The 11,323-nt window shown below is 37.1% G+C and overlaps 1 protein-coding gene across 4 annotated transcripts; it reads left to right on the plus strand.

Annotated features, from left to right (window-relative positions):
- The first annotated feature begins 222 nt into the window (after window positions 1-222).
- LOC109051410 (nuclear receptor-binding protein) lies at window positions 223-10,290 on the plus strand. Of its 4 annotated transcripts, none has more exons than XM_042777711.1 (18): window positions 223-486; window positions 579-843; window positions 1,516-1,840; window positions 1,962-2,084; window positions 3,360-3,461; window positions 3,553-3,642; window positions 4,171-4,211; window positions 4,459-4,721; window positions 4,825-4,883; window positions 4,972-5,070; window positions 6,166-6,301; window positions 6,414-6,501; window positions 6,610-6,660; window positions 6,746-6,881; window positions 7,050-7,103; window positions 7,191-7,254; window positions 7,836-7,891; window positions 9,161-10,290. In XM_042777711.1, exons 3-18 carry the CDS (start codon window positions 1,604-1,606, stop codon window positions 9,254-9,256), a joined length of 1,695 nt encoding a protein of 564 aa, XP_042633645.1. In that variant the 5' UTR covers window positions 223-486; window positions 579-843; window positions 1,516-1,603; the 3' UTR covers window positions 9,257-10,290. The 4 variants fall into 4 exon arrangements, with proteins under 4 accessions (XP_042633645.1, XP_042633644.1, XP_042633647.1 ...); XM_042777713.1 differs by having other exon boundaries at window positions 227-843; window positions 4,459-4,553; window positions 4,638-4,721; XM_042777710.1 differs by having other exon boundaries at window positions 223-843.
- Window positions 10,291-11,323: the final 1,033 nt, after the last annotated feature.

Consider the following 11,323-nt stretch of genomic DNA (forward strand, 5'->3'; position numbering starts at 1 on the left):
GCAAGCGTAAATGGGGCAAACATGTCATATATAATATATATCATATAATATATAAATGCATCATATATAATCATCTCTCTATACGTGTAGACTAGTGAATTCATATACAAAGGATGAACGAATAAATGTGTTAATTTCTCCCTCTCGGTCATCGAGGGGTTAAATCACGAGCTGTGAAGGTGTCTGAATGACGTCATCCAGCAGATGGCGCTGCTGTTACTTTGGTCCCGAGCTACACTCGCTACAAAAACGACAGAACAGTTTCATACAGGACTAAGCAACAGCGCACCTCAACCCTCGGAGCTGTCGTCATTTACCTGTAACTTTTTCAGGGATACCGGTGTTTATTTAACTTGAGTCTATTCGTGTCGTAGTATTTACGTTAAGTGTTACGGGAGAATCAAATCGTTTTTTAGTGAAGAACGCGAAGATCCGGGAGTGTAGCATCCGCGGCTATCTGACTAAACGCGTCAAATCTGACAGCTTGTAATATTTGTCTTTCTGTTTTAGCTGACTTTTAATGGCCGGTAAGTTTTGATAGTTTGCTTATTTTATTTAACATTTACCATATCGCCCAGGGAACTCTATTTCTCGGATATAATAATCGCGAAAGCTCCGGAGGCCGCGGAGCTGCAGTGCTAGGGGGAACTGAACAGTCATTTCAGGTCCTGGGATTTCTGTGGACTACAAACTCTCCCCTCGACAGTTACACCCCATACACGGACTCATATTGTTTGAGGATTTATCTTTTTTCCTCATCGTCTGAGGATTTTCCTCCTCCGTGTCCCCAACAACTGCCGCCGACTAGCTGCTTCCGGCGAGCTCATCTCAGGACAGACAGAAGTATGTTGTGTTGTAACGTTATTTGTTTCTTATCAGTGAGGTGGGATAGTCGGCTCTGGTCTGTTTTGAATGCTTGAGCATAAACTGAGGCCTTGGTTGAACTCAGGACAGGACTGTGAGAAGAGAGAAACAATGTAACGTAAACATAACTAAAGCAGCGTGTCTGCTCATGCCTCAGCAATTGTTACGGTCTTGTACAGTTTTGGAGGTTTGCTGTTTCAGAGTGAATGTGTTTTGCTGGTTTCCTTTTGTTTAAGATTTGGGCACGTTCAAAATCCATAATTTACATGGAATATCATATAACAGTTAATCTGAAAAGTGTAATGTAAGTTACATGGCTCACTTGTATTTTGTTTACAATCATCTTCATCAATTTTCAAGGCTCATATACAGTCATAGAAGACAATCAGGAGAATCAACAACACAATAAAAAGTAACAGAAATTCCCAAATTAAATAAATATTATAATAGGTGTCTTTGTAATTGCAGTCTCTACAAAATATATATATTTTTTCAAATCCGTAGGTCGTGGAAAATAATTAGTCAAAAGTTGCAGAAACCCTGAATTTTGATTGTAAAAAAAAACAATTCTTGACTGAATTAATATTTGAAGCTGTATCAATGTAACTCATGTGTTAAAGGCAATATTTTACTGTTTCTACTCTTTTGCAGCTCTCTGCCTCCTGCCCTTGAGGTGTGAGTCAGCCAGATTTCATTTCCCGTGGCTGTTCAGGACGGCCCTGTCAGTTATCAGTCAGTGATGTCAGAAGAAGGAAAGCAGAGCGCCGCACCTGCTCCTGCATCCACTATGGACATGAAGTCTGAGTCCACAGCCTCGCCACCTACCGGCCAGGGGCTTTCATCGGTGTCTCCTCCGGTGTCCACAGTAACACAGCCTGCACCACCTGCAACTGAGGATGAGGAGGAGGAGAGCGAAGATGAATCTGAGATTCTGGAGGAAAGCCCCTGTGGACGTTGGCAGAAACGGAGAGAGGAGGTACATTCCAAGTCTTATCAGTAGCTTTGTGTAAAGAATGCACCAAAATTTAAGCCATTATTCACCGATAATGTTCCCCTCTGCTAAATGAAGGCTGTGTTCATTTTTTGATGAATGACAGGTTAACCAGCGCAACGTCCCAGGTATCGACAATGCTTATCTTGCCATGGACACGGAGGAAGGTGTGGAGGTGGTGTGGAATGAGGTCATGTTTTCTGAACGAAAGAACTTCAAACTACAAGAGGTAGAACTATTAACTGTGTGCCTGCTTTGTTGTTTCTATGAGAAAGATTTGCAGTGATATGGGTAGTTGTGAAGTCTACTGACTTCTATCTGAAATAATGGCTGAAACGTCAATGATATTCAACAAGGAAGAAATGTGGAGCATGACTTAAATTTTGTGCGTCAGAATGGAAGTATGCTAAAACATACCTTCATATCTGTTTTAACATTATCCAATAGCTTGCATAGCCTAAATAATGTCATTGAGATGGAAAGTTGTTTCAGATGAAGATTACATAAATTGTAATGTTTCACAATATGACACGCTCTACTGTGTTTTTGATCAAATATCCAGCTTTGGTGAGAGTTCTTTCAAAAAACTTTTATAAGGAACACGCAGGGTCCGTTTTGATTTCATGTTGACTTTAAGGGATCTGATATGTATGAATTGAGAGTTTGCTGTTAGATACACGAAACAGTTTATTTCAAATATCCTGCTAAACCTTTATTTATTTAAATGTGATGGAAGCATAATAGGTGAAAGTTCACCGCTGATTATTATCTCCATAGCCACAGATTCGACTGTACTGCTTCCTGTGTTCTTGCTTAGTAGCATGTTGAGCTGTGAATTAGCAACACCAATGAGTATTTAACTATGAGTGTTAGGACAGTTTGATTGCTTCACAGAATGAATGTGCTTGCCTTCACTTCTTGGGTGTAAGCTCCTTACATAAAGTAGTCTGACCTCTTTGCTGCCAAACCTTTATGGAAACAGCATTATCTCTCTGAGCTTTCAGCTACTTATGAAAAGTATTGTTAGAAAAGCATTGTCTTATGGTTTTATCTCTTAAGTGTTGAAATATTAAAAATGTCACTCTGCTCTTTTTAATATTGCATACTTCACTCTGTTATTGCCTTTAAGCGCTTTTAATCAAACCTGATTCATTAATGCCTGGCATAGAGTCGTGGACAGCCATCTGTTTGGCCCGTCCACATACTGCGCTCCGCTCTGTTTGGCAGACACTCATCCTGGAATTCAATAAGTCGTTTTAGAAGTTGTGTTTTGACAGGCTTTGCTGTCTACGCTGCTGATTGCATTTCCCATAAGCACATGTGACTAGTTTTTTCCTTGATCATTTAAATAAATTTGTTCTTGCATAATAAAATAATAAAGTAAGAGTTCAGTATTTTATTATAATATCCTATTCCTCTAAAAATCTAAATGTCATGTTACATATTTCTGTCAAACATCTGCCTCGAGGTTAAATTAATCTACTTTTCTTTTTATATTTCTTAGGAAAAAGTGAAAGCGGTGTTTGATAACCTCATCCAGCTGGAACATTTGAATATTGTAAAGTTTCACAAGTACTGGGCAGATGTGAAGGAGAACAGAGCCAGGGTATGAAACGCAACAACAAAAATATTTAAAATGTTAAATTGTTGGAGTTTGTTTTTAATCTTTATTTTATTTTTTTGGTCACTGCCTTCAGGTTATTTTCATCACAGAGTACATGTCTTCTGGAAGCCTGAAGCAGTTTCTAAAGAAGACAAAGAAGAATCACAAGACCATGAATGAAAAGGTAAGATTGCTGCTCTTTGTCTGTTCAGACAAACAGACAAAAGAACTGTTTAAACATAATGAATTGCAGACTAATACATATCTCTTTAAAAGTAGAGTAATTTTGTCTTAAATTACTTGCCTAAATGTTAGTCTTGGTTGACTTTGCTTATTAATATGGCCCAGATCAGGGTGGTATTTTTTTTAGAGAGCGAGTACTAGTTGCTAGTTGCTTTTTGGAGCAATATTAATAATGTCAAATATAGGACATCATTAAAACAAATGCATTATTTACTTTATTTTAACATGCAGTGGGTCATATCGGTTAGCTTCAGTTGTTTTATACTTTTAAGTGTTTTAATTTTTTGTTGCATCCATTGCTCTGTTTTTCTGATTGGTGCATCCCTGGATATTAGTAATACTATTACTCATGTTTAAGTTTCACTGAGTGTAGTATTAGCTGGGATCAATGAAATAACCTGCTGTAGTATAATATCAGACGCAGACTTGTCTCCTCAGATGCCGTTAACTCTTTCTGGGACTCTTCTAGGCATGGAAACGCTGGTGCACTCAGATATTATCTGCCTTAAGGTGTGTCTATTTCTCTCTTTGTTTTTGTTTTTTTTGTTGTTGTTGTTGTTGTTGTTGTGTGTGTTCAAATACATGTTTACCAGTAATGTGGAGATATAATTGGAAATGTTGAAAAAAATTCCTCATTGGCACCTGGAATGTTTTCTGTGACTGTTATAGCTGTCCATTTCTTTTTGTTTTGATGTTCCAGTATTAGTCTTGTGGAGAGCTCCTATTACACTCACATTTCTCACCATTCTTCCTTCAGCTATCTGCATTCATGTGAACCTGCCATTATCCACGGGAACCTGACCTGTGACACCATTTTCATACAGCACAATGGACTCATCAAAATCGGCTCAGGTGGGCTAAAGCACATTGAGTGTGACTGTTTAAATGTTACACATTGTATTATTGTTGCTGATGTTTCTGTGTTTGGTTTTGTAGTGGCCCCAGACCCCATTAATAACCATGTGAAAACATATCGGGAGGAACAGAAGAGTTTGCACTTCTTTGCTCCAGAGTATGGAGGTAAAACTAGGTTTTAAAACACATTCTACAGTCTTGTTTCAGTGTGTGTGTGTTACGTAAAATTTACCTTGTACAATATGTCCTCTTCCCTCATCTACTTCAGCTGTTGTCAGTGTCACTACAGCTGTGGACATCTATTCCTTTGGAATGTGCGCCTTAGAGGTGAGTGTTGTTTGTTTTGAGCTGAGGATCATTCTTCAGGGTATCAGACTGACCAGACCGTGATTCAGTTTTTCTCCCACTGTTTTAGATGGCTGTTCTGGAAATCCAAAGTAACGGAGAGTCCTCATATGTATCACAAGAAGCCATTAATAGTGCCATCCAGTCTCTGGAGGACCCACTGCAGAGAGTGAGTATAGATTTTCAGGACTTACATTTGTTGCATTCAAAGATGCACTACCGTTTAAATGGGTCCAGTAAGATTTTTGAAATAGGTCTCTTATGCTCAGCAAGGCTGCATTTATTTGATCAAAGATAAATTAAAAATAGTAATATTGTGAAATATTATAAAATGTAAAATAACTAATTTTCAGCAGCCATTACTACAGTCTTCAGTGTCACATGATCCTTTAGAAATCATTCTAATATGCTGATTTGCTACTCAAGAAACAATTATTATTGTTTTTGAAAACAGTTATGCAGCTTAATGTTTTTATGAAAACTCTAGAATTTTATAGAAATATTTTTTGCAAACTTTTCAGGATTTTTGATTAATAGAAAGTTCAAAAGAACTCTATTTATTTGAAAAGTTAATCTTTTGTAACATCATAAATGTATTTTATTTTATTTTATCCATTTAATGCATTCTTCCTGAATAAAAGCTTTCATTTCTAAAAAAATTAAAAAAAAAAAAATCTTACGGACTCAAACCTTTGAATGGTACTGTAAGTTGTACAGTTATTTTATGTTTTTATTTACAATTGAATAATTGAAAAATTTGGTAAGATGAGATGCATGTGGAATCTGAATATGCATATCTGCAACAGGCTTTTCTGATAAAATAAAATATAATGCAAATAAAATAAATAATTTGTAAATTCAGTTGGTTTCCCCCACACTAGTATATGATGTGTTGCATGTTCCCAAATAAATGTAAATAATAATCATAAATATCAATCAGAGATTCGGAGTGTTGCAGTATAGCTGAAATATGAAGAATTATGCATATAGTAGCACTAAAACACAACACCTGGCCACCTGAAAAGGTTGGAATTTCCCCCAAAAAATACCATCCAAAAAAACTGTAAACACTTTTTTTAATAGTTAGATACATTGGATATTTCTTTTTTTTCTCCTCCCTTTAAGAATTTATGGTTAAATATGGTAACTGTTATTTGTTCACCACACCCCCCACTGGTGACTGCCTATAAGAGCCAATCAACTTCTCAGCATAATAATGTTATTGTGATGTGAAGTGTCATGTTTCTCTGTGTGTGTGTTTTAGGAGTTTATTCAGAAGTGTCTGGAGGTGGACCCCAGTAAGAGGCCCACAGCCAGAGAGAGCTGCTTTTTCCATCAAGCTCTGTTTGAAGTGCCTCTTTTGAAACTATTGGCTGCACACTGTATCGTCAGTCACCAGCGTGAGTCATGAGCTAATCTCATTATCATTCAGACATTTCATTTCATGTCAGCTTCATGAATGGAATACAATGAAACTAAACACATTGAAACCATTTTCCCTTTGGCTTCTAGACATGATCCCTGAAAATGCTTTAGAGGAAATTACCAAGAATATGGACCCCAACCAGGTCATATTGGAAAGGAAAGAGGTCCAACTAAAGTGAGTCTCTTCAAGTGATTCATTTGTGCCTTCTTCTTGGTTTTAGGACTCAAATAAGCTGTCATTCCACCTAAATGGCTTCTTTAATCCTGTCTCTTTTCCCATCAGACTCTCACAGTTTCCTGCTTTGGAGCTTGACAAGTTTCTTGAAGATGTGAGGTGAGCTAAAAAATAATAATCATCTAATAAGCAGTCACAATGTTCAAACAAGCTTGAATGTGATCTCAACATTCTCCTGATGTAGGAATGGGATCTATCCACTGACTGCCTTCGGCATGCCCTGCCCACAGCAGCCTCAGCAAGAGTCTGTCAAGTCCCCTATCGTGCCACCCTCTGTCAAAACACCTACGCCTGAGCCTGCAGAGCTGGAGACCAGGAAGGTGAGAAATGGACTGATTTAGGAGACCCCTGTAGATCAGACTGTCTCTGTGTGGCGTATTGCTGCTTCCCTCTCAGACAAATCTAGATGGGTGGTTACAGTCAAAGTCAACAGGATTTGCAGTCATTTAGCAACACATGTTTGTGTTAAAGATAATTGTTCTCCTTTAGTTGTACAAATGCAGTGCAACATCGAGCCTGTGGAGGAAGGAGCAAAACATCATGTAAGGATTCATCCTGTTTATTGCTGTAATGACGGTGAAGTTAGATGATAATTCTGTGTTTATAACTCCTCTCTGCTCTTTTTATAGCTGACCTTACTGCTAAAACTGGAAGATAAACTGAACCGACACTTGAGTTGTGATTTGGCACCAAGTGAGTACTTCATCAGGCCCCAAACACACTCTACACAAGCATGTAAATGCTTCTAGCTACACAGCTTGATTTCACATGCCGTTGTGTTCTGTAATGTGTCAGAATGAAGCACAAGTATGTGTTGCATTCTCCGCTCCGAGACGCAGCTATAATGGGCATCAGCAAAGACGGTTTTGTCTTTCAAGTCAAGTTGTTCAGAATCAAGGAGCTTGCAGAGTTAGTTCAACTGTCAACATGTTTATAACTGGCTACCTGAATGCACATCCAGTTTAATCCAACACAGATGTTTGTACCACCACATGAAGGCAAGAATCTGTTAAGAAAAAATAAGCAATTTACAATGTCCATGTGCATTCAACCGAATTTGTGTACCTGCGTAATGTTTCTGGTCTAGTGTTTTCGTTTCTGTTCTTATTTGTGAATTTTAAAATAATTGTGTTACAAAAACATGCAGATTCTCTAAAGTGCATCAAATTGAGAAATATAGAAAAGTGAACCCTGTTAACATATGGCACTTTTTGACCTATTGCAACAACGGAGTATTGCTGAAACGTAAGAATGGTGTTCTCTGTGTGTTTTAGATGAGAATGTACAAGAGTTGGCCGTGGAACTGGTCCAGCTTGGCTTCATTAATGAGGTAAGATGTTTCACTCAAGTTTTAATATACACTATCATTCTTTTTTGAAAGAAATTACTTTCCTTTCTTTCTATTCATAAAAAAAAGTATCACTGTTTCATATTACCACAATAACGTTAAGGTGCACAACTGTTTTCAACAGTAATAATAAGAAGAAATGTTTTTTGAGTACCAAATCAGCATATTAGAATGATTTCTGAAGCTTCATGTGACCATTACGTTTTAAAATTATATTCAAATAAAAAAGCTAAATTGAAACTTTCATACTGTACTGTACTTTTGATCAATAATAGAATTGAGCTAAACTCATCTGTCACAGGACAGATTTAAAGATAAGGGAGTACGAGAATAGATATGTCAATCAAGCGACCCCCCCCCCCCCTTCCCCAGTTTTATTGTTGTCGTGGTTACTGTGTTTAGTTAGGATTGGTGAGATCACGCAATGTTCTGGACTTTTTTTTAAAAAACATTTGTCACCAGGTTCAAATGTGCAAAGCACTAGTGCCAGCATTCATAATAAAATGTTTCCAATCAATAATTCGGTTGCTTGAGGAAATGTTTGGATCAGCTTTGGCTGATTCTTGGAAGAGTAAGAAAGGAGCAAAGACAAACAGTGTGAGCTAATCGAAAGAACAGAGTAGAGTCCATGGATCAGATGTACCCAGAAAAACCGACATGAAATTTTCTCCATTAATGCACAAACCAGGGCCAGACCTCTCACAGAGAATACCACAATAGAGCTTGGCACTATAGCACTATACGGCAGCTTTTCCATCTGTACTACCATGGTTTTTTGTTAGGTAGTACCATTAAAACTATTTGCTGCTGTTCACAGCCAGTTTTCTTCATTTAAAGTCCCCAAGTCGTAATGAGAATCAGTGCTCTTTCTTGACTATAATCAAGGAATTCTCTCAGTTCATCTCATTGGTAATGTCATCTAATTTGTCACTTTTGTAAGGAATGCCGCTGTACCATCTGTGTAACTCCAGCATTTTTCCCTTTTCTTCTCTTTCTGCCTTTAATAACTGACCTTGCACAATAGTTAATTCAGCTTTTTACATTCACTTTCTTTGCTGCTGTTCCTTTTGTTTACATTATTTGTTTGATTTATATATAATTCCAATTCCATTTGATCTGATTTCAGTTGAGCTTTGCTGCAACCCTTTTTTAGTTTCCTGTTAAGGATGAAGTTTTTTTATTTTATTTTTCCTTCAGTTCCTGGTGCCACTTTGTTTGAAATGTTTTTTTTTCTCTCTTCTGGCTCTGTCAGGGGATCAGCCACGTCTCACTACTGTGCTGGAAGAAGCGTTCTCTAAATTCTACAGCCGTAACGGCTCTCTGAATCCTGTAACTGTTTCCTCATAGCAGAGGAGCCAATCTGCCAGCTCCTCTCCACCATCTTTTAGCTTCATGCACGGGACGGGACTCATCACTCGGAGGATTGTGTGCGAGCTTTGTGGAGAGGGATCAGAACGCCTCGAACTGAACCTCAAAAAGAAAAGCACCCTGCGCTCTGTTCTTCACACCGCTTTTTTTTTTAGGTGGTGGAAAGTGTTGGCTGATGGTTCCTGTGTACATTTATTCCATCAGTGTAGCAGTCTGCTTCTCTGTTTTAAAAGAAGAAAAAAATGACTCGTTGTTATTTAAATCAGTATTACGAGCTGTATTTTGGAGTGTGTTTGCTTACAGTATGTGTGGGATCAGTTACTTCTGGTTTGCACTTTAGCAAATCTTTATTGTTGTCTTTTTAGGCATATCACATGCATATTTCATGATTTTTTTTTTTATTCACCCTTTCAATCATTCATTTATTCTTTTTTTTATTGTAAGAGGAATGCGTTACTGTGTTCTTTTGAAATTACCAAATAACATTGTCTTTGTACTTTTTAAGGCACACATGAATTGTGCTTAACTTTGGTCTGCAATGCAAGATCTACGACGACTGTGAAAGGAAAGGGGTTCTCGAAGCATTGAAAAAAGCAAACATTATTTATCTATATGCATATGCTCTATCTCGAAGCGTGTTTCACTTTCATCATTGTGGCGGCTGTTTTTTTTTTCTTTTCTTTATTACCTTTGAATGTATGCTGTAAGTTTTAATTTTTATGGCTTCTAAGAGAAGGGCACTTGATTTGACTGTTTTCCCTGTATGTGATACAGATATGAGTTTCAGTGTAAAGAAATGATCGCCAGTGCACCTGACGTGTTAAAATGTGCCTTCAACAGACAAAGTCCGTGTTCAGAAGACCCATAGACTGACAAACACATTGTATTATTCCTTTATTGTGCAGATCCTGTAGTGTTGTTTTCTTTCTCAACTGGTCTGCATGCTAGTAAACTGTAACAATTTTTTGGCATATTTGCAGTATATTAAAACTCCTAGGGTTTCTGGTGGTGCATTTGTTGGGCAGCATCATTTGGAGCGAGTATGCACTGATTTGTTTTATGTTGATGGCAATAAATTTCATTTTGGTACATCAACATCATATTTCAAGTGGCTAGTTTGAAATTATACATGAAATGTGGTTTAACAACTGAAATATTCTGCAATTTGACTGGAGTGGAAATGATTTTGGAAATATTGAAATGCACACAACAAACAATGCTTTTTTTTGTCTTAATGCAGACCAGTAGTGACAAATTGGAACAATTTTAAATGGATGATTCATTCTGTGATTATTTTGAAAGAAACAACAGGCTTTGTGTCGATCCCCCTCTCAGTTTGGTCTGTTTAACGGGCTGAAAATATGGCTCAGAATCATTTTGAAGTGTCTATTTTATCTCATGCAAAACATTCAGAAACTGCTTTTACTCTGTTGACCCTCTATCTTTTCAAATTTGCACCATTTACTGATATAAAGATGAGATACGGAGTACTTCCATTCTTTGTCTGTTTCTTTTCATCTCCTAAGTACAATATTAAAAGGAACAGTTCACCTAAAAAGCAAAATTCTGACGTTATTTATTCACCATTGTGTCATTCTAAACCCATATGACTTATTTTTCTCTGTGGAATACATATATTTTATATAATTTATTAGGAATTGTTTACAGTTTATACAGTTAGTGGGGTCCAAAAATGACACTGAACACCACTGGCTTTCACTTCATAGGTTTGGTTAAAAAAAAAATAAAAAAAAAATGGGTGTGAGTAAATGATGGCAGAACTTAAATTTTTGGGTGAATGCTGCCTTTAAGTGTCTTGTGTCAGAAATGTGGGAAAGAATACAAGATTATCATTGAAAATGACTTTATTATTACTTCCAGAATTATTGGAAGAAAACAGCCCTTGCACAAATGCACAATTAGACATCAAACTCTTTTTTTTTCTTTTTCTTTTTTTTTTCAAAGCAATCATTTTACATAAATTGGCATGCAGACCAACAAGAAGAATTACAAAATTAAACCATTATTTCATCTTGGTTTAGGAAA

Source organism: Cyprinus carpio, chromosome A20 (genome assembly GCF_018340385.1).
Source record: "Cyprinus carpio isolate SPL01 chromosome A20, ASM1834038v1, whole genome shotgun sequence".
In the NCBI taxonomy this organism is placed as follows: Eukaryota; Metazoa; Chordata; class Actinopteri; order Cypriniformes; family Cyprinidae; genus Cyprinus; species Cyprinus carpio.